Source organism: Grammomys surdaster, unplaced genomic scaffold (assembly GCF_004785775.1).
Source record: "Grammomys surdaster isolate TR1022 unplaced genomic scaffold, NIH_TR_1.0 131, whole genome shotgun sequence".
NCBI lineage: Eukaryota > Metazoa > Chordata > Mammalia > Rodentia > Muridae > Grammomys > Grammomys surdaster.
The window spans coordinates 2,529,823-2,553,610 of NW_021604589.1; the positions used below are offsets into that span (position 1 = coordinate 2,529,823).

Below are 23,788 nucleotides of genomic sequence, written 5' to 3' on the forward strand. Positions count from 1 at the left end.
CAGAGAGGGGCAGAGAGGGGCAGAGAGGGGCAGAGAGGGGCAGAGAGAGGCAGAGAGGCAGAGAGGCAGAGAGAGAGGCAGAGGCAGAGAGAGGCAGTGAGGCAGAGGCGGAGAGGCAGAGGGGCAGAGGTGGAGAGGCAGAGGCAGAGAGGCGGAGAGGCGGAGAGGCAGAGAGGTAGAAGCAGATCTCTGACAGTCAACATAGTTAAAACCCTGTCTGAAAAATACGTGGGAGGTGGGGCAAAAGACATTTTCATTAAGAGGCAGGTAAAGTTATTTTCTTTGGAGGGTACAGGTGATGTAGAGTTAATGACCCGAATCATTAATTTAATAGGAGCACAATACTACAATGAACTGAAATAAGAATGCCCCTTTCCCTAAAAATAGAAAAATATTTTTTTCTGGAAATAGGGTTTTATGTAGTAGAGGCTGTCTTTCAACTCACTACATGTAGCAGAGGCTGACCTTGAACTTCCGATCATTTCTGCCCTCACCTCCCAAGTGCTGAGATCCCCATGTGTGCCAGGCCTGTTTTTGTATGTGGTGCTGATACTTGAGCCCAGGGCTTTGTACACACTAGGCAAGCATTCTACCAAGTGAGCCACAACCCAGCCGCATTTTCCTAAAGCTCTAAGCTGTGAACATGCTTTTGTCAAATATTGAATCTGATCTTTCTAATAAAACTGAAGTTCTAGTCCCAAGTTAAGTGAACAGTGCAGACAAGGGCTACTTTTTCTTCTCCTTTCTCTAGGACAACACTGAAAATATATGCTGTACCTTGACTGTTATGTTTGTTTCAAACATGCTGAGCAAAGCAGAGAGATGTCACTAACTTAGTGGCTTTGAGAGAAATGAAGGGCAGAACTGGTCTTGCTATCTTTTGATTCACTGCCTAGCATTGGTTCACACCATATTAAGTTCGCTTCTAAATTCACATGCCAGAAGTTCAAGCTGGGCTGTTTCAGGACTGGGATGACAACTCCGTGTTTAAAGTGCTCTCACTCAAGTGTGAGGACTAGAGTTTGAGTTCCTGGAACCCATGTAAAATGCTAGGTAGGTAGGTGGACAAGGTGACCTACCTGTAATTCCAGCCTAGGGGGCCATAGACAGGAGATCTCCAGAACAAGCTAGCTAGCAAGACTAGCGTTAGTAGCAGGCTCTGGTTCTGATCGAGAGACCACATAATAGGGAGGAAGAGTGATTGGGGATGACCCCTGACATCAACCTTAGGTTTCCACATGTACATGTGCTACCATGAGTATACAAATACCCCAACAACAACAACAACAACAACAACAACAACAAAACATGCACACCATACACATACATGAAACATGGAAATGGGAAAAATAAATTACAGCTGGACAATTTCGTACAAAAATATACATTTTCATCCTGATTTGTATCAGTAAGTCTCCTGGCCACGGTGGGTACACAATCTCACTGAGCATCATGCTGGGTGAGTGAAAAGCTGCCCTCTTGAAGTAGACCCACATACTCTCCACTGCTGCCATGTCCCTCAAACTCTGCCAGCCTCACTAATTCTCATTACTTCCCTGGCCTGTAGATATAACCACATTTCTGGTTCCTGGGCACAAAGAGGTTAGAGGACTAGCATTCTCTCTAGCACTTAGTAAGTTACAAAATCCTTAGCGTGTGCTTAGCATTGTATCTATATTAATTGTACAACTGGGAGAAGCAAGGCAGCAAAGTGTTCTATCACATGATTGATTGACAGGATGTACTCTGAAGGAAAAGAACTGTGGTTTGAACCAGTTGCTACCTGTCATTGAGAACCATGATAGGCAAGGAGTTAGATATTTGGTAACCAAGGAAACAGCAGCTGTATGTTGGGAATTGTGTCTCCTGGGTTGGGAAGGAAGAGAGATGGGAGGAAACCAATGAACTGAACCTGTACATTGGGAACTCAACTTCCTATGGTTTCGAGTGCCCTTTTGGAGTTAAAATATCTTAAAGCTGCAGTTAGGTATATCAGAAACCCAAGCCACAGGAAACAAAGGGTCTGGCTTCCACCACCCTGCTGGCTTGCTTGTTTGCAAAGCCTGATGAACTTCCTCAGTTGCCAAACTTGCTCACTAGCAAAGAATCTGCTTACAGGATCCAGGCTTCATACAGTATCACTTGGACTGTGAGTTTTTAGAAAAAGACTTATTTTTATTTTATGTGGATGAATGTTTTGCCTGCATGTATGAATGTAAAACCACATATGTACTTGCTACTCATGGAGTTCAGAAGAGGGTGTCAAATGCCCTAGAACTGGAGTGACTCATGTTTGACAGTCACCATGGAGGTGCTGGGAACTGAACCCAGATCCTCTGAAACAGTAGTAAGTACTCTTACTCACTGAGCCATAGCTCCAGAAACACATAGAGGTTTTGACACCCCCTTTTAAGAGGATCACAGGAAGAAATATGCTAAAAGGGAGATCTGGCCCACCACAATTTGAGAGGGAACTAATTGTCACCTTACTTCTATGAATATGGCACCCACCTCATAAATATTGATTAAAATGTCTTTAAAACTCAATGGAGTGCTGGTATCCGACCTTTGGTCCATCTCAGTTTGCCCCATTCTCTTCTGAGTATACGTCTTGCTTTTTTATTTCACTTAAGTAAGCTTCTGCTTGAACTGTCTGCATTTCACCTGAATTCTTTCCTTTGCAAAGACAAGAACCAAGGAGAATGAAGCCTTACCCAGCAACATCACTTGCCACCTGTGCTGTCAACTTCTAACTTGATGGCCAGTCATCCCCATCCCTGGGTATTCATCATACAGTCGTATGATGCCCTCCCCTGGGTGTTAGCTGGGACTCACGACTTGTTTCTAAGTGAGGAAGTGACAGGATGTCTCTTTGGGGATTGGGTTGCAAAAGACTGCCTGTCATCCTGCCTGCCCTCCCTGACTTTTCTCATATGCTTGCTTGCAAAGCTTGATGAAGCCTGCTGTCACGTGATAAGTGATCCTATGAGGAAGTCTTCAGGACCAGAAAATGAGGTGCAGAGGACCCAGCTAAGCTGTGTCCAGACGTTTAGTTTATGTGCTTGGTCTGTACAATTCTTCCCTAACCAGCTCCTGCCACATCTCTGGATTTGCCCTATCCCAAATCCTTCCTACAACTGACGCACACTACAAACATCACACAGCATCACACTACTGTCAACATGGAGATCCTCTATGTGTCATGTGTCACCTCTTCTAGAATGCTTTTTCCATATATATGGCCCCGCAGGTTTCAGACTGAGATCACACCCTGAGTGGAGCTCAGTGGCTTCTCATAGCCCAGCATCCGACCAGTGCTGTGGAGTGAACTCAGTCAAATTCCTGTGTTTCACGCCCTGTACAGTAGCAGCATCCCTTCCACGGTACTATAAACTCCTTAAAGGCAGGAGTCAAGCCTCCTTCCAGTTTCTCTTTTGAGTGCCTGGATAACTTTGGCCTATGCTGAAGCCCTCCTAGGAGAAGAGACATTCTCAAGAAAGACACTTGTGTGCATGCCCCTTCTGTTAGAGAAAAAGAACTCTGTCAGGCCTAGAATGGGATCTTATTACCCACCCCTCCCCCAACACACACACACACACACACACACACACACACACACACACACACTTTTGACCTGGATTTAAATAAAAACTGCCCCATAGCTTCTTCAACAAATGGGGCTGGGAAAATAGCCACAGTTAAAAGAATGAAAATAGCTCCCTGACATCACTAATCTGAAGAAATCCCTCGTTTTGCTGTCTGAAAAGACCTCCAAAAATCACAAAGATCCTTATTGGACTTGATTTACTCTATTACAATAGAAAAGGCTGTGTACAGCTCTTGACTGTGTACAGCCCTTAAAGAAGAATGTTGTCTTTACATAGACAAGACAGGGAGGGTTAAAGAGAGCATGAAATAGGTCAGTAAAGGCCCTGAGAAAAATCAGAGAGAGAAAGAGACAGATGAATGCTGGTACAAGAATTGGTTTTCAGCCTCTTCATGGTTGTCAACCCTACTTCCTCCCATCTTGGGACCATTATTTGGGTTCTTTTTGCTTATTTCTGCTGGTCCCTGGCTCTCAAATAGGTGGACTAACTCTGTGATACAACAGATAAATAATTTGGTAGCAAAACCTATTCAGATACATTATCATAAGTTAGCTATGGAGGACCAAGAGACTCAAGATGAGGTTGTTACTTTATACAGGGTGTTTCCAAAACCCATTTCCACCCAACCTAAAAGAGGGGACTTCCGCCCCTTGACCAAGCAGAGAGGGGCCACCCAGAACCCCCTCTGACAGGCGATCTGAATTCTTGCTTAGGCTGCGCGGCTAAGCACCGCAAGGGAATATAAATAAAAGATAAATATATCTCTCTGGGTTCCCTGAGGGACAAGCCTGACTGCATAGGGGTTGATGTCAAAAGTATCTCCAGGAAAAAGACATCGGGATGAGTATGGCCCTCATGCCTCACTGGAAAATGACAGGGGGACTGGAGCCATTACAAGGTTCCCTTCAATTACTGGAGGTCAGGCCTTCGGAAGATTAGATTCGCCACAGCCCTCTATACTTAGAGAAGGGAGGAGATGTCAGGGGCAGCCCTGCTTACACACTGAAGGCCTAAAATCAGCCATAGGCCTAAAATCAGCAATAGGCCTGTCATACATGTATACTAACACCAAGTCTTGGGTCTCTGTGGAAAAACATTGAAACAGATGGCTATAAGCTATTGTAAACAGGCATCTTTTGTGGAAATTTACCAGCCCGAGTAGTCATAGACCTTGTAAATAGGTAGCCTTGGTGGATAATACCAACTTAGATAAGGACAAGCGAGTCATAGGCAGAATCATAGTGACTTGTCCCCTGAACCTTCACCAAGCCGACACCATGTTCTGAAAAATATCTGTACTCCCCCTGAACACCCACACTCCAGTGTCATCCCCTTCCCCACATCCTGCCTTTTTGTGTTTATAACCCCTGTGTGAATGAATTATGATTTGAGAAAAATAAATAAATAAATTATTAAAAAAAAAGAAAGTAGCTCCCTTTTACCCAGTATAAACATCAACACCACAGCAGGCATGGTGGTGCATGCCCATAATCCTAGTACTTAAGAGGTGGAAGCAGAAGAATCAGGAATTCGAGGCTACATGTGACTCTACTTCAAACAAATATATACTCTTGCCCCCAAATCAACTCTAAATAGATCAAAGATAGTAATATAAGACCTTCAGGGGGTGCAGAAATGGCTCAGTGGTTAAGAGTACAGATTGCTTTTCCAGAGGACTAAGGTTTGAGTCCTAGCACCTACATGGTGGTACACAACCATCTGTAACTCCACTTCCAGGAGATCTGATGCCCTCTTATGACCTGCTCAGGCCTTGAACTCACATATTGCAGAGACATAGGCTAAACACCCATACACATAAAATAATAAATTTTAAATTATAAATTCCTTGAAAAGAGAGAGAGAGAGAGAGAGAGGGAGAGAGAGAGAGAGAGAGAGAGAGAGCATGCTTTCAGCCACAAAGAGTAAGAAAGCTGTGTCATTTTCTGGAAAATAATGGGTGTAAATCTGGAAATAAGCCAGACTCAGAAAGACATTTTCTCTCATTTGTGGATACTATTTTTATAGATATGTAAAACCATATATGTATATATCAAGGAAGGAAAGTAGCAGAAGGGAAGGAGGATAGAGAAAGAATGGGATACAGGGTCCCTATGCTTAAAATACATGATGTCCTTTAAAGTTATCTTTATGAAACCTAATGTTATATCCAATGAGTAAACAAGAATTAAAAGAAAAACTGCCTGTCTAACAGCGATTGGCGGCAACCTGGGGCCCTTACTTCAGGCCCCGCTCCTAGGAAAAGGTCAGGCTCTTTGTCATCCCGGATTTTAGTGGTCTTCTCTCATGTCTCTCTTGGCCCTCCAAGGACCCACTTTGGAGATCATCCCATTTATTTTCTGTTCAACTTGTTATCATGTCCTTCTTTCTTGCTTTGGGTTTAATTTCTTCTTCTGTTGCAATTTCTTAGGGGAAGAAGCTAGGTTTAGTGATGGGACAATGCTTTTCCCTGTTATGGACCTTTTCATCTATGACTTCCCCTCCAAACGCTCTTTCAGCTGTATCCTATAAGGGTTAGCAAGATGTTTTAGGCTACATACCTTCCCTGGCTCCTTCTCCTCCAGTTTACTCCAGATTTTACAACATACTCTACAGCAGCAGCATATCGGAGGGCATTTTCATTTTGTATAGTATTTTGAAATCCATAAGTTAGATGTTCCCCTTAGAACTGTTTCTTGCCTTTCGTTATTTCTAGGATGTCTTTACTTCCTTTCATTGTTCCCTTTACTTTTTATATTCAGTTGCTCTAATTTTGTCCCTCTTTACGTGCAACAGATTTTTTTGGAAACAGGATGAAGAAATAACAATGAAGAATAAGCAGGAATTTAAGAGGCAATCAGTCACTGAAAGGAAAAAAAGAGAGAGAGAGAGACAGAAAGTCAGGTAACTACTAGAGATTGATGGTATTCTATAGGAAATAATAATTAAACACTATGAAAGAGGTGACTTTTTAGTCCTTTCCAAGAAAGTGAAAAATAAGTAACTTCTTTAGAAATGTTCTTGCACGTTTATAAAAACAAATATGACCAATCAGTATGACTGAGTCTTACAGATCTACTCAGTCAGGGAGACAGTACCCGTGGGATCTTAGGCAGCTTTATAGTCTCTGAGTATCGATTGCAAGGAAAACATGAGTCATTTGTCTCCACCTGATATAACCCACACAATTGAACAGAATAAGACTTTATAAATCTACAATTCAAAAGAAAAGGACTAACTTTACCAAAAAAAAAAAAACCAAAAAACCACTGAAGCCAAGTTGTGACACACCTGTATTACCGGCACTTGCGAGGCAGAGGCTGGAGGCTCAGGAGTTATCCAAGGTTATCCTTGGATAAAGTTGGAGGCTAGCCTCATCTACATGAGAATCAGTCTCAAAAACAAAACAAAACTGAGTCACAGCTATGTAACTCTGGATACTCTTGGCCTTAACTCATCTGGCTAAGAAAACCCATTGAACAGCTTCCTAAGGTTTCCAACTCAACACAGCATGACAATTGTCCACATGCTCAGTCTACCAAAGGCTCTTCCAAGCTGACCAACAGCTTAAGACCAGCAGAAGAAAAGAAAGATTACCAGGAACTGTGATAGGACTCAGCTCTGAAGGGACTTTGTGTTGTATCCAGAGTGAATTATGAGGGTAGGCACCCACAGCTCGTCTGAAAGATCTGACACTAGAGCTCTAGCATAATCCCAGGAACATAGGGATTTAGTTTACTGTTTTGAAATTTTCTGGAATTCTTACACATAGAGGGTAATAGGAACTTCTAGTTGAAGTGGGAATAGGCTCTAGAGTTTGAGGGAAATTATGAAAAAACAAAGGTCCACAAATCTCTAAGGAAAAGAAGCAAATTCCTTCTTAGTTTGAGACATGTTCAGTAACACATTCAGAGATTGGGGAACGGGGCTGTGTCATACTACAAAGAAAAAAGCAGAGCAGGGTGGAAAGATGGCTCAGTGGGTAAAAGGAGTTGCTATGCAAGCATTAGGACCCAGGTTTTAGGCCCAGCATCCATGCAGAAACTGGGCATGGCTACACATGCTTGTAACCCCAGCATTAGAAGACAGACGGTCCCACCAGTTCAATGGCTGGCCAGTCTAGCTGAAATGAAAACACTTGGGTTCAGTGAAAGACTCCCATCTGCAGCGAATACGGTGGCTAGCAATAGAGGAAGACACTGACATCCTTTTCTGGTCTCTGCATACATGTACACATATCAACATATACTACACGTACCTGCATATACTACTATACACATAGCGCACACACATGCACCTACTCAGGGCAAAGCAGAGAAGAATGGGGGACGTGGAGACATTTTAGTCCAAAAAGACAGGTTTACATAGTTCCTGAATCACAGCAGAGAAGGACGATAGAAAGAAGAGAGTGGAGGGAGGGAGGGAGGAAGGGAGGGGGAAAGAGAGAAAGAGAGAGAGAGAGAGAGAGAGAGAGAGAGAGAGAGAGAGAGAGAGAACTGGAAGAGGGGTCTGTTTGCAGTCCACAGAGTCAAAGAGGCCAAAGCCCCATATCTAACACCAAAGAATTACAAGAAAATGCAAATAAAACAAAGGAACAGCTGAGATTTTCAGACCAATTAAAGATGTCTATGTTTTTAAGTTACACATTTTAAATTTATCCAGCATCACTGTAATGCACTCACCTCATATTCTTGAAAGAAAGCATTCATTTTCTCTGAGCTCAGGAACTGTCAACATCAGTTCTAATGGTATCTAACGTCTGTTAATCTTCATGAATGGTGGCCTGTGTGTCTTATAGGACATTGAGCACCATCCTTGGTCCTGAATCACTAAATGCTACTTATGTTCTCCTTCCCTACTTGTTGAAATACCCAAAAATGCCTAGAGCATTTTCTAAGAATCCCCAGTCCCGGCACCTGGGGAGGAATGGACCAATAGGTGGATGGTGTCCAAACTGCCCCTAACTGAGGACCACTTTATTAGCTATACTATTTTGAATAATAATTGTTTCAGAGTAGTAATTATTGGACAACATCAAATTCAGTGTTTTGTTGTTGTTTTGTTTTCTCTGAACTGGAGCTCACCATGCACACCATGGACATCATGGACAGCTCTATGGAGACCAGCCTGGCCTTGAACTCACAGAGATCCAGCTGCTTCTGCCTCCAAGTACTAGGAGTAAAAGTGCATGTCATCACACCTGGCAGAACTAATACTGTTTAACAAAATGAGCATGACATACGTTTCTTATTTCTCTAATATGTGACTCAACTAGCTAAGATCATAATCTAGCAACACACATAAATATGATTTTTGCCCCAATTCAGGTATATTGCAATCTGGTCAGTTAATTTTGATTAATAATATTTCTTTTAAATATGATATTCATGTAAAGTCAGCAAGCAGAGGAAAAATTGTACATATCAAACATATACATAGACAATGAATTTCTAGCAAAGTTCAATTTCACATACTCTCTTTTATACTGGTTATAGAATTTATATATAAGCAATAAAATATCACTTATATTGGATGGAAGAAAATGATTATAAAATATTTTACATATATTCAAAAAGTAAAATTGAGTTTCATGCTACAGCTAATAAAAAGGTCACTAGTACCATGGAGATGGAGACTGCATGATCTGCTTTTTTAAAAGATTTATTTATTATATATACAGTCTTCTGGCTGTATGTATGCTTCATGCCAGGAGAGGGTACCACATCTCATTATAGACGGCACCATGTGGTTGCTGGATATTGTACTCAAGATCTCTGGAAGAGCAGTCACTGCTCATAACCTCTGAGCCATCTCTCCAGCCCCAGATGTGTTCTATTTTGATATTGTATAGTTCCTTTCACTATACAAATGACTACCAGATCTTGCCTTTACCTGATTTATCTGTAGAATCTTCAAATTCCACAAGAAAGGAGTATCCATTGTTCCAGATATGTAGGCAGGTGGCTGGGTCATAAGAAATGGTGAGTGGTTTTAAGCCAGGGTCATAAACACTGTCCCTCCATCGGATGTTGATGGGTGACTGCCGATCACCTGCAGGAACAAGGTCCAAGTTCTCCCAGAGTGGAGGTACTAGGAGAGAGAAAGTCCAGGCAATTAGCAAAAGCAACTGCTACCTAGTACTACACATAAGACCATCCCATTTGGGAAGAACACAAAGAGGACAAAGGCAGCTCGTAGTCTCAGAAATTAGCTATTTGGGGCCTTAATCAACTGTGTAAAGAAAGTAGAACATGGCAGGCCAGAGAACACCTTGTGGGGGAATCTTCATTCTGTCATCTCATAAAACCAACTCATCTCAGCCTGTTTGCTAATGGGATCTGAAGCCAGTGCCATCGTTCTGAGGAATGAGCACAATACCTGGAGAGTAGAGTGTAGAAACAGCTTTCACAAATGGTGCTCTTTGTTTCATTGCAATTCCTTGACCTCCAACCACCTGAACTTGTTTCAGACACAAAGTCAAGCGAACCTTCAATAAGGGACTTTATCTCAACAAAGGAAATGGTTAGAACTCTTGGAAAGCACCCTTTAGTTCAGTATTGTCAGTTTTCGGTTGGTTACCTGGTATAGCCTGTTTCCTAGACAATGATTGTGCCACATAAGTGTGCACACCATGTTAGCCTTTATAAACAATTGTGAGACCTAAGCAGCCACCTTATAAGACCTGGGTGGACACCAGCATTGCCAAGGTCCCCCAAGTTCACTTTGTTACAAGAATGTACACACTATCTCTTAAGATAGACACATACAGTTTGTCCAAAACATGTACTGACTATATGGCTTGTGCCTTCTTCCATAAAGCCAAGCCTAGGTTTTTGCAGCAATATATCAGCAGACTTCCTGATGATAACACAGAGAGACCTGTTGAACTACACAGAAATGATGAACAGAGACCACACCCATCAGTGTGGGGTGGTCTCCCTCATCAAACTGGATAGCTGTACATAGAAGAATTCAAGTAGAATCATATTTATCACTCCACAGAAAACTCAAGTCCAAATGGATCAAAGACCTGAACATAAAACTGGATACACTGAACCTGATAAAAGAGAAAGTGGGGAATGGCCTTGAATGCACTGGAAAAGGAAAACACATTCTGAAAAGAACATCATTAACAGTCACTAAGATCAACAACTAATAAATGGGACCTTATGAAACTGGAAAGCTTCTGTAAGGCAAAGGACACCTATGATGGTTTTTATATGCTTGGGCCAGGGAGTGGCACTATTAGAGGATGTGGCCCTGTTGGAGTAGGTGTGTCACTGTGGATGTGGGCTTTAAGACCCTCATCCTAGCTGCCCGGAAGTCAGTATTCTGCTAGCAGCCTTCAGATGAAGATGTGGAACTCTCAGCTCCTCCTGTACCATGCCTGCTCGGATGCTGCCATGCTCCAGACTTAATGATAATGGACTGAACCTCTGAACCTGTAAGCCAGCCCCAATTAAATGTTGTCTTTACAAGAGTTGCCTTGGTCATGGTGTCTGTTCACAGCAGTAAAGCCCTAACTAAGACAACACCATTATTAGGAAAAAGCAGCAGCCTACAGAATAGGAAAAGATGTTTACAAACACCACATCTGATAAAATAACACAAGTGATAATTCATACTGACAAGCATGTAGAGTGAGTGTCCATTTCTCCACTGCTAGTGGGAGTGCAAACTTGTACAGCCACTATGGAAATCAGAGTGGCACTTTCTCCGGGAGATGGGAAAGGCTCTACCTCAAGACCCAGATATACTCAAAGGATGCTTCATTCTACCACAGAGACATCTGCTACTCTATTCATAATATCCAGAAACTGGAAACAACCTAGATGTTCCTCAAATGAAAAACTGATAAAGAAAATGCAGCACTTTTACATAATGGATTATTATTCAACTGTTTTTTAAAAAAAGGAAATCATGCCAGGTGGTGGTGGTGCACGCCTTTAATCTCAGCACTTGGGAGGCAGAAGCAGGCGGATTTCTGAGTTCGAGGCCAGCCTGGTCTACAGAGTGAGTTCCAGGACAGCCATGGCTACACAGAGAAACCCTGTCTCGAAAAACAAAGAAAACAAACAAACAAAAAAAAGGAAATCATGAAAATAGATGGAACTAGAAAAAATCATTCTGAGTGAGATAATCAAGACACAGAAAGAGAAATATGGTATATATTTGCTTATATGTAGATATTAGCTGCCAAATCAATGATAAACAAACTGTAACCCATAGAACCACAGAGGTTAAAGACTTACAGGACAGACAGATCTCCCTGAGAAAGGAAAATAGATTAGATAGCTATGGATAAGTGGGGATGGACAGGAGGATCAAGTGGGGAGGAAGAAGAAGGAAGGGGGAGGAGGAAATATAGGGAGAGATAACTAAAATTAAGGGTCATTTGAGGGGTAGTATGGAAACCTAATACAGTAGAAAGTTCCTAAAATATATACATATATAAAGGAAATCTAAATGATATCATCATAAATCGGGGAGATAGAGCCTCAACTGGACATCTCTTGTCATCTTGTCACCAAATGAAGCTTCTAGTACTAGGAATAGATTTACATCTAATTGAGCTGATGGCCAAAGGGGCTCATGGGAACCCCCAAACATAACATACCAGGCTGCTTCAAAGACTATAGGTACTATACTATAGGTACATTCTATAGGTATATATATATATATGTGTGTGTGTGTGTGTGTGTGTGCATGTGCGTGTGTGTATACATATATTATGTATGTATATTATATATATATATACACACACACACATATTCACATATACACACATATATATGTTTTTTCTCCCCCTTTCCCCTGTAAGTCCTTTGTGTAGACATCATGGCTTACAGTTTATTGTTTCTATGGGAGTTCTAAGTATGTGAATGATTGGGTCAGTGCATCTACATGTGTTTTTTTGTGCCCTTTCTTCTGCTCTTTTCCTTCTGTTTGTTTTGTCCTATTCCAATGTGTTAGTTTTTATTATTATATTATATTATATTATATTATATTATATTATATTAATTATATTATATTATATTATATTATATTATATTATATTATATTATATTATATTATATTATATTATATTATATTATATTATATTCCTTTAGAAGCCTGTTTGTTTTCTAGCCTGATTCACAGAATGAGTTCCAGGACAGCCAGGACTAAATAGACCCTCCAAAAAACCACAAATAATACTGATAATAATAATAATAAATTAAACATGCCAGGCATGGTGGTGGTACACAACTTTAATCCCAGCAGTCGAGAGGCAGAGGCAGTCAGAGCTCTGAGTTCGAGGCCAGCCTGTTCTACATAGTGAGTTCCAGGACAGCCAGGGATATATAGGACGACCCTGTCTCAAAAACAACAACAGCACCAACAATAGAAGCTTTTTAATTTTTTTGTTTTTTGTTTTTTGAGACAGGGTTTCTCTGTGTAGCCCTGGCTGTCCTGGAACTCTGTAGACCAGACTAGCCTCGAACTCAGAAATCCGCCTGTCTCTGCCTCCCAAGTGCTGGGATTAAAGGCTTTTTTATTTTCTACCAAGAGACAGAAACACGGATGTGCAGCTCTGGTTGTTCTGAAACTCCCTCTGTGGACCAGGCTGGCTTAAAACTCACAGGGATCCACCTCCCTCTGCCTCCAGAGTATTGGGATTAAAACTGCTCACCATCATCTCCTGGCAAAAACAAAAAAATTCTATTTTCAATAAAAGGAAAAAAATAGAATCACTAACGATGGACAGATTCAAGGCCAGCAAGAAAAGAAGGCAGCAGAGATGGGTCACTGATTGAGAGTGCTTCCTATTCTTCCGGAGTATCTGAATTTGGTTCCAGGTACCCACATCACGGGGCCCCAGCCACATGAATTCCAGCTCGAGGAGATCTGACACCTTCTTGTGGCCTCTGTAGGTACAGGCACAATTACATACTCAGAGAAATAAATAAAAATTACATATAATTACACATAAAAGTACACATAATTAAAAATCAAATAAAACCTTTCTTAAAAAGCAGGAGCAACATAAACGGACAGAAATTAGTACCAATATCCTGTACATCTTGCCCCACCGATGAGTCTAAGGGTTGACTAGCTGATTGCTAGCCAGGAAAATCTCCCATATACATTGGTGTCATCCTCATCCTATTAACACAAGGACAGAATACGATCTCTGGTTCACTATTAGGGAGAAGATATTTCACTTCCTTTTGGTACCCTGCCCAGAGCTAAATTCTCCAAGCCTTAGCTTTAATTTTTTGTTTGCTTGCGTTTTTAAAAATGTGTCCCAGCAGCATGTATATCGAGTGCTCCTGAGGATGTAGACCAGTTGTTCTCAACATCATGAAGGAATCAGTCAGCCCCCTAAGAGACATTTGATAGTTTCCTGATGCTTCAGAGTAGGGTTCTACTGACCTCTACTGGACAAAGGCCAGATATGCTGATAAACACCCTTCCCTACACAGGCTGAATAGAGAGACAAGAATTATACTGCTGGAAATGTCCCTAGAGCCAGAATTGAGAAGCCTTCACCTGGAGTCAAAAACTATACGTGAACTCAGAGTTTGATTCCCAGCCCATACAGTTTCAAAGATTGCTGGCCCAAGGAAACCTATCTTATACCTATGATATTCTCAGACTCTGACTAATATACCTGAGAAGTCAGACCATTCAAAAGCCAACAAGTGAGAGTCTCCTGCAAAGATTACAGAAGAACTGGAATGCTGGTCATCAAGTCCCTAAAATAAGGCCCTCCGTTATCCTTGATTGTTCATGATTTCATTCAGACACTGAAAACTGTATGTTCTTACATTTTTTTATTCTCCCCTCTCCCTTTCTTTCTCCTTTTAAACAAAAAAGCAGATGGAAATAATTTCCTGTTACTTGATGATTATTTCCCTTGACAGAAGAGGACTGTGTTGTATCCTAAGAGGGGTTATTTTCACATATTTCTCATAGAAAACAAAACAGAAAAGACTGTATCAACTACAGCTCAACTTAGTAGAGTTAGATTGTCCACAAGAATCTGTAATCGTGTTCATTTCCCAGGTATTGTATCCTAGGTTAAACCCCAGGACTGCAAACAATAATTACGATAATAATAAAAGATTCTGCAGCTGGTAAATACCAATAGTTATTTGTTTGTCCCAGCTGATCCTACTAAAGCAATGCCAACTCATCTCCCCACTACCTTCAAGGCTCGTGTGCTGCTGCTGCCTTTCTTGCTACTCTTCCTCCAACTGCCTACCTACACAGACTTAGCTCTCGTTTTGCTCATGCTTAACTACCCCTCGTTTCCCCATCCACTTGCAGAACCAGTTCCACTTCACGTCTCCAAGCCATCCAGAGCTTCCTTTGTCGAAACTCACTGTCTTTATTTCTACACCATTCAGCACCTGAACAGTCCTCATGGAACACTCGTTTTCTTTATCTCCTCAAAGGGCCTGAGTCCAAGCCCACAGTCACTATGTTCTACCTTTCCATAGGCTCCTGGGTACACTTGATACCGGGAACAGTGAAGGTACTAAAATGCTTGTATTAGTCAGAGAAAAATACCAAGCAGCCAACACGAGGTTCACCTTTCTTACCTCACACCTGTGGTGTCTTCTCTATCAGGCAAACTGGTTTACCCCCAGAACCACCTTAGTTCACACAACCAGACCTGCCTGGTTTTCTCCCATTTTAAATGATTCTCCAGGGCTTAGGGATACCGCTCAATCATCAGAGTGCTTGTCATGCACGAGTGAAGCCAGCACTTCAATCCCCAGCACCTCATAAATGAGGTGTGGTGGTGCAGGCCTGTAATCCCAACACTCTGGAAGCAGGAGGATCAGAAGTTCAAGGTCATCTCCATTCACATAGTTTGAGGTCTTCCTGGGCTACAGGAAATCCTGTCTCAAAAGAAAAAAACAATCCACCAGGTAGATCAGTTCAAGCCCCAACTGAAAGCTCAGTCACCCTCACTTGTCTACTCTTACTCACTAGCACTCACTTGCTTGTTGAAACAAAACATTACTCTTACTATTGTAGTTAAAGCAAAACACAAAATCTCAGCAACATGACTGTCTAAACATGACTCGAACAATGGCAACCACAGATGTGTTAAGGTGGACAGAGGAAGGCTTACAAGGACTCAACCCTAGACCAAGGAATCCTGAGAACAGGAGAAATTGTCTTCCCCAGGAAAGAGCACACCAAGTGCTTATCCAATACCAATGGTCATCTCTGAAATCATACATACAAGTAACAATATACAGACTGAGCAAGTTGTACTTATATATTTAGGAATGTGGTGTGCGTGTGTGTGTGTGTGTATGTGTGTAGCTATGAATTTGAAAAATAGCAAGAAGGAATATATGAATATATAGGAGGGTTTGGGAGGAATAAAGGCAAGGGGAAAATAATGTAACTATATCATAATCTTAAATATTAAAAAATAATTTTAGGGGGGCATTACAGTTGTTGGCTAGAAAGAAAGCAGTCCAGGCACAAGTTGCTGTAGTCCACTGAAGCAAGGCTTGATAGCAGTTGGGAAACTGCAAGCTCTAGAAACCCAGAGTATTTACAAAATGGCAACATGAAAAAGAAAGTTATGTTATTGATATTGAACTTACATGGGATCTAAATGAAAGGAACAGGGGCTACCTGATGGACAGGAAGACAGCCTGTAAAGAGATGCAGTTCTCCTCCCTCCTCCCAGCTCTCCTCCCTTCCACCCTTAGGCTCTTCGTCATTAAATTTAAAATAGCTCAAATTATTGCTCTGGTTCTTTTCTGCACCTGAGCTTTTCAGTATGATACTCACTTAGCTCATGAGGCTACTGTAAACTGAGATGTGCACTATAAATGCATGACACTAAGGTCTTTGAAGGCTTAGCACAAAATCATGCAAAAAATTCACTTATAGTTCTTAGAGTGATTTAATGTTAGAAATATAGTATCTTTGACATAGTAGGTTAACTAAAACATGTTAGAATTAACTTATCTAATTTGTACTTTTAAATTATGATTATTTATTTATTTATTTATTGACTATATATGGGTACTTTGCCTACATATATGCAGTTTTGTCTACATTTGTTATGTCTGTGCAATGTGTGCTTTCCTGGAGCTTGGAGAGATCAGACGTCAGGTGACCTGGGACTAGAGTTATAGAGTCTGGTGCTGGGAATTGAACCTGGGTCCTCTTGAAGAGCAATCAATGCTCTTAACCACTGACTCATCTCTCTAGCTCTTAAAAAAATGAAGTCACTAGAAAACAGAATTACCTATATGGCTCGTGTTGCACATCTATTGGACAGCACCATTTATGAATAATTCTTACACTAATTACCTGTTAAATACATCAACATCCAGAATACACTAGATTAAAAAAAGTCACCAAATTAATTAATTTCCTTTTCTGTTTTCTAACCCACATTGCCTCTCTATCGTGTCTTTTTCATGAGGGCTGTGCTTTTCCCACAGAACCAAAGACCTTCTTAGTAGGCTCTGGCCTTAAGACAGGGCACAAACAATGGAGTATGCAGGCTCTCATTCAGGCTTTCCCGACATTCCCAGAAGCACAATCGCCTTGCTGGACTCTCAGGGTTCTGGTGGAATCTCTGACTAATCAGTGGGATTACATGGCATTGCTACCACAGGAAATAAAGCCTGCATTTCCTGTGCTTCAGGGCTTCATGTTAGTCCCAGGGAGCTGCAGGTGGCCTTAAACTCAAGAAATTCCAAGAAGCTCTCAATCTCAAATATAATTAGAAACATCTGGGGCTTTTATTGCCAAGGAGTTATCAATATGTTTTTGGTTTGGTTTGGTTTGGTTTTGAGACAAGGTTCTCACTATGTAACTTGGGCTGGACTGGATCTATACTCTTCCAGCTTTAGATTTCTGAATACTTGTGCTGGAATCACAAGCCTGAGCTGTTATACCAAATTTAAAAAGCAAGCAAGCAAACAAACCTTTAAATGGGCTGGAGAGATGGCTCTACAGTTAAAGAGCACCTGCTTTTCTTGCAGAGCACTCAAGTATGGTTTCCAGCACCAACATGGGGAGACTCGCAGCCACCAATAACTCCAGTTCCATTAGACCTGATTCTCTCTTTTGGCCCCAGAGGGCACCCACACACATGTGACACGCATACACATGAATAATATAATTAAAATTAAATGTATAAAGGAAGAAAGTTTTAAATGTGCTACTGATTTATTTTTGTCTGTTTAATTATGCTTGTTTGTTGATGCTGCGATTAGGACATACAGATTTAACCACCATCCACCATGCCCAGCTAAACAGAGATTGTTAACAGAACTGGAGTTTATCAAAAGACAGTTTTAATATAGGTTTTTTTGAGACAGGGTCTTGCTATATATCTGGAATTCACAGAGATCTGCTACCTCTGCTTCTCAAGTACTGGGATTAAGGGCATGTGCCACCACTCCTGGTTTAATACAGAATTTTAAATATGGAAGTTAAATAAAAAACAAAAACCAAGGATATAACAAGACATACCCAAGTATGAGCTTCTGAAAGAAAGTCACCTAAATAAGCTTTTCTCCCCGTCAGACTATGTATGTATGTATGTATGTATGTATGTATGTATGTGTATATATGTGTGTGTGTATGTATGTATGTATGTATGCATACATGCATGTATGTATGTATGTATATATGTGTATATATATAAGTGTGTATGTGTGTATGTATGTATGCATGTATGTATATATGTGTATACATATGAGTGTGTATGTGTTTATGTATGTATGTATGTATGTATTTTTATTTGTGTGTCTCTGTGTGGTATGTGTGCCTGAGGAGGCCAGAAGAGGGTGTCAGGTCCTTTGGAGCTTATAGGTAGATGTGAGCTGTCCAACATGGGTGCTGGTCCTCTGCAAGAGCAGCTTAACTGCTGAGCAATCTCTCCAGCCCCCTGAGCAAGCATCATAAATAAAACTCCATACAGGAACATCCAGTAGAATTCCTTTTGAGGATGGAAACTTCCAGTATGGTAACTATTAGGCACACATGGTTCTAAAATATTAATGAATTTAAATTGACATGTAAATACATGAGACTAGTGACAACATTGCTTTTCTTTTCCTTTTTGTCATTTGTTTCTTCTTTTGTTTTATCTTTGTAATTTCATAGTGTTTTTAGTGGCTGTATTTGTTACCGTGTGGTTCAATAATTTTAATGTTCCTCTTCCTTGTATAAAGAAGCCAATGTGATATACAGCTGTAATCCCAGCACTCAAGAAATGGAGAGAGGAGAGTCAGAAATTTAAGGGCAACCTCAGCTACACAGCAAGTCTGAGGCCAGTCTGGAGTATAGGAAACCCTGTCTCAAAAAGAACAAACAAACAAATAAAATAAATAAATAGCTGTAGGAACATGGAGAACAGCAAGCACCACTAATGCAATAACAAATGTGTCCCATTTTAATTCTTCATCATCTTCTTTATGCCTTTCACTAAATTAAAAATCACTAAATCATCAAATTCATTTTCCTGTGTTTTAGCCTAATTTTTTGCAATGTAACAATTAAGCTAAATGGCACTCTGAGTGAAACTAATTTTATTTTCATCTCTGGTAATAGGTACATAGCCTATTAAGTCTTTAAGAGTTACTGACTGCATCTCAGGAAAACAGTAATTTGAATAGACAGCCCATGATTACTGGACAGAGAAAGAAGGTGAATAGTGATGAGCTTCTGCATTTTCCACAATCTCCTACTTCCTTTATCCTTTCGGTCTGCTTTATATGACCTTAAAAAGGTCAGATTTGAAGCTGTGTGTAGAGGTTTGTGACTGTAACATTGGCACATCCAGAGACAAAGGCAAGAAGAAGATGATCCAAATTTCAAAGCTAGCCTGAGGCTGGAGAGACAACATAGAGGTTAAGAGCACTAACTGCTCTTCTGAAGGTCCTGAGTTCAATTCCTAGCAACCACATGGTGGCTCATGACCATCTGTAATGGGATCCGATGCCCTCTTCTGGTATACAGCATACATGCAGGCAGAACACTGTATACATAATAAATAAATAAATCTAAAAAACAAAACAAAACAAAAACTTCTCAAGACCATCCTGGGCTACATAGGATAGTTATATCGGAAGTCAGTCTGAGCTAACATAAGAGCTGACAAACAACAGATAAAATGGTCAGATTTGAACTCAGACACAAGTATCGAACCTATGGAGATGACAAACAGGGTAAAGATGATTATAACACTAAAAGAAGCAGCCAGAACTGAATTTCTAATCTTTGATGTCTTTCCTGTCTCAGAGTAGCCAGCCTTCTGTTGGGTTATTGAATTGTCAGAAACAGTGAGTATTGTCATTCCATCTAAGCAGGGGACAGATATAGGCCTGCAGACCAGGAAATATGCTCAGTGGGGCAGCAAAGACCAGAATATTCTCCTGCCTGAAAAAAGGTTGGGATGGTGTTATATGCCAAGAGTCAAATAAAAGGAAACTGTGCTCGGTTTTCCCCACCAACTCAGAAACAAGAACATGTCTGAGTATGAGGGAGATTGATTATTCAAGGGAAGTTGGCCCTCTCGACCACTACTGTCTGCTGCAAACACTGTCCTAAAGTCACAGCACACAGAATTTTAGATATGTAACTTTTAACCTTCTACTAAAAAATAAAAGAAGAAAACTTTAGTAGCTGGATTAGTATGACTAATTTTTTCCATTTCAGGCCATAGACCACAAAGTACTGAATTCACAGTAAGCCACTCTGGATAATATGTGGGCATGCTTGTAGGAAGCCACACCCAACAACCAGAAATTTCTTATGACTCAGGCCAGTTACTCTTAATGAGAAGACACCCAGTGCTGAGGGTAAGGGAACTTTCCGTTAACATAGATTTATAAAGCAGTTTCAGAATCCCAGGCTTAAGTGAGATTGACACCACCATTGGCAAGCATTTTCTTTTGCCTATCTTTTACATATAGAGTCAGGGAGAGACTTAGATCTTAGTGCAGGCCAACATTCAAAACGTCTATGTGGGCCTTTGGTGAGTTGTTTTGTTTTGTTTTCTGGTAGTGGAAATTTCCTCTTTAGTGCTAATATCTGCTCATAAACTCAAATGCACCGTGTCACAAATGTACACAGCACTTTTTTTTTTTCTACATCTCAATAGTCGGTTCGTATCCAGGGAGCAATTCTGTTCCCTAGAATTTAGTGAGAAACGTCTACTTTTAGTTTTTATAACTGGGGACGATGGGAGCCTGGGATCAAGAGAGTAAATACACTCCCCCCTAGCCCTGTGCCTGTGCCAAGGTAGAGAATCCCTGCAATACCATGACATGGACAATAACTTGAGCCTCCTAGGGAGCAGCAGGGCATTGAAGGAAGAACATATGCTGCCTCATTTCACTTCCTATGTTTACAGCAGAGCACACACTTGCAAGCCGGTCAGCTAGAATTAACTCCTGCGTTTATTACTCCAGACAGAATATTTTGGAGCATGAACACAATGACCCACTTGCAAAACCTAATATGCAAAGTCTATAAATGTAAGATAGAATGCAACAGCTGAGCAGTGGTGGTGTACGTCTTTAGTCCCAGCACCCAGGACGCAGAGGCAGGCAGATCTCTGTGAGTTCAAGGCCACCCTGGTCTATAGAGAGAGTTCCAGGGTAGCCAGGTCTACACAGAAAGACTGTGTCTCGAAAAACTGATAGATAGTCAGATAGACAGATAGACAGATAGACAGACAGACAGACAGATTAGACAGATAGACAGATAGACAGATAGACAGGTAGACAGGTAGACAGGTAGACAGATAGACAGATAGACAGATAGACAGACAGACAGACAGACAGACAGATAGACAGATAGACAGATAGACAGATAGACAGATAGACAGATAGACAGATAGATAGATAGATAGATAATCCACTGCAACAATTTGTAGTTTGTAGGTCAACCTTAGTCAAAGGAAATGAAATGATAAGATACCAGACTTCAAGACATTTCAACGTCTTCATAGCCCTTGTCCACTTTCAGCATGGCATCATTTAGCACACTAAAACAGGTGGAAAAGGACTTTCCATGTCTGCTGTCTTTACAGTCATGCTCACAGTTCTTAAGGTATATAATCCCACACTGGAATGTCGACAGGTGATTAGCAAGCATCCTTTTCACTGTCTTAAAGGAGTGGAGTACTCACAGGCTCTGTTCCTGGTTCTGTAAGTGCAGGTATAGAGACTGCAGGACCTCAGAGGCACCAACTTCGGAACCTGGAACCTTCTCCACAGCAACGTACGTGAAGAGACCTGTAGAATCACTCTCAGGTGACTCATCACTGGCATCTTTAGCTTGGAATACTCAGCAATGGCTAAACAGCTCGGGAGCCTAAAACCTGGAGGACAGAGGAAGGAAAGCTAAACGCAACAAGCAGTGAAAAGCCTAAGGAAACCTGGGAGAGAACAACACTGGGAAGGTTGGTTAGCACCCTGATGTGGGGGTGGGGCAAATGAGAGTCGATAGTTTATTCACTCTTGTTTTTCAAACTGAGTGCCTTGGTGGCATGCAGGGCTCTGAGGACTGACTCAGGAACTTGGCAGTTCCCTCAGAGTTGGCAAACGTTAGAGGCCCAGAGAAAAGATTCTTCTTCATACACATAAATAAAGACTGTGGCTCCTACCATTCCTTCAAATTAAAAGAAAATGTATTGCCTCAAATCGTAATTAGTTATCCAATATGGTATTTGTATACAGGAAGAGTCCAGTGATTAATGTTCCTTTCAGGCAGCCTGAATAAGAAAATAAATCATTAGTTTCTGGCTTCCTTAAAAAAAATAGCCAGAAACAAATGATTTATTTTCTTATTCAGGCTGCCTGAAAGGAGCTTGCTTTAAAAAACAAAACAAAAACCCCTAAAAACAACAACAACAAGGGCTGGAGAGATGGCTCAGGGGTTAAGAGTATTGGCTGCTGATCCAGAGGTCCTGAGTTCAATTCCCAGCAACCACATGGCTCACAACCATCTGTAATGGGAACCCGATGCCCTCTTCTGTCTGGTACTCTTCTGTCATTCGGGCATACATGTAAACAGAGTGCTCAAATAAATAAATAAATAAATAAATAAATAAATAAATAAATATTTAAAGAGAAAATCAACAGTAAATACATCCTGCCAAAATAGTTGTGGGTGGTTTTGAAATCTAGGCTTAAGTATAATCTGTGACTCTTGCCAGTTTTCTGTGTAACACTGGCCCTGGAACACCGGAGAAATGGACAATGTTTTAAGTCCTAAACTTTGTCTCTACCACTCACACATACACTGTGAATAAACATCTCAGAAGCTATGCTTTCCAAGGTATTCACTGCACAGTCAAGTTTCTGGTGACATCAACTCTGAAGGGTTCCCTTCCAGCAGTCCCTCACCCCTACCCCACTATTGCTTCATTAACTTCTCCTGAAAACTCCTGTAACAAGTGAACAAACAAGTTCTGAAATTAAAAAAAAAAACATTTGTTTCAAAACTACATCCATTCCTAAAGCCACTCTCCTGCCTTCTGTGCCTTGCCAATCCCTGCTTACCTTTGTGACTGATTACAGAGCCACTTCCTTAATGCTTCCCCTGACCCAGCACTCCCCAGGTTAGCCTAACATCCTCTTCTTGGTGCTTATCATAGCTGCATTAAGTAGCTGATCAGAAATGTGGTTTACAACTCCATTCTACCCAGAGCATAAGCCCAGAGTGGGAGAGGTTGTGTCTGCCTGTCTTGGTCAGAGCTGCATCTCTTGACGGCAGCGCCTTATAAAACATGGGTTTGGGGACTGGATAGTAGTAGATTCAGCAGTTAACAACAGGGGTTGCTCTTCCAGAAGACTTGAATTGGATTCCCAGGACCCACACGGTGGCTCACAACCATCTGTGACTCTAGTTCTAGGGGATCCAACACCCTCTTTCTGGTCTCCATAGGCACTAATAGCATGTACTACACAAACATACATCCAGGCAAAATACTTGTACACATATCATTAAAAAATAATAATAAAATATGGATTTGAGGACTTGAGCAGGTTTCTTTGTAGTTGGTAAAATTGTTGATACCAATTTTAAGAAGTGAGAACTATGACATGATAGTCATTTGGAACAGTACTAATGGTTTTTCCTAGGGTTTTGTTTTATTTTATTTTATTTTATTTTATTTTATTTTATTTTATTTTATT

At 41.0% G+C, this 23,788-nt stretch overlaps 1 protein-coding gene across 1 annotated transcript in view; it reads right to left on the reverse strand.

Moving 5' to 3' along the window:
• The window catches only part of Ca5b (carbonic anhydrase 5B), a 49,762-nt gene that overhangs the window by 16,043 nt on the left and 9,931 nt on the right, over positions 1 to 23,788 (reverse strand). The window contains exons 2-3 of the mRNA XM_028762025.1: positions 21,778 to 21,969; positions 9,498 to 9,695 (exon numbers count right to left, since the gene is read on the reverse strand). Of these exons, the coding sequence (XP_028617858.1) occupies positions 9,498 to 9,695; positions 21,778 to 21,919 (340 nt within the window). The 5' untranslated portion in view covers positions 21,920 to 21,969. The remainder of the gene's footprint in view (positions 1 to 9,497; positions 9,696 to 21,777; positions 21,970 to 23,788) is intronic.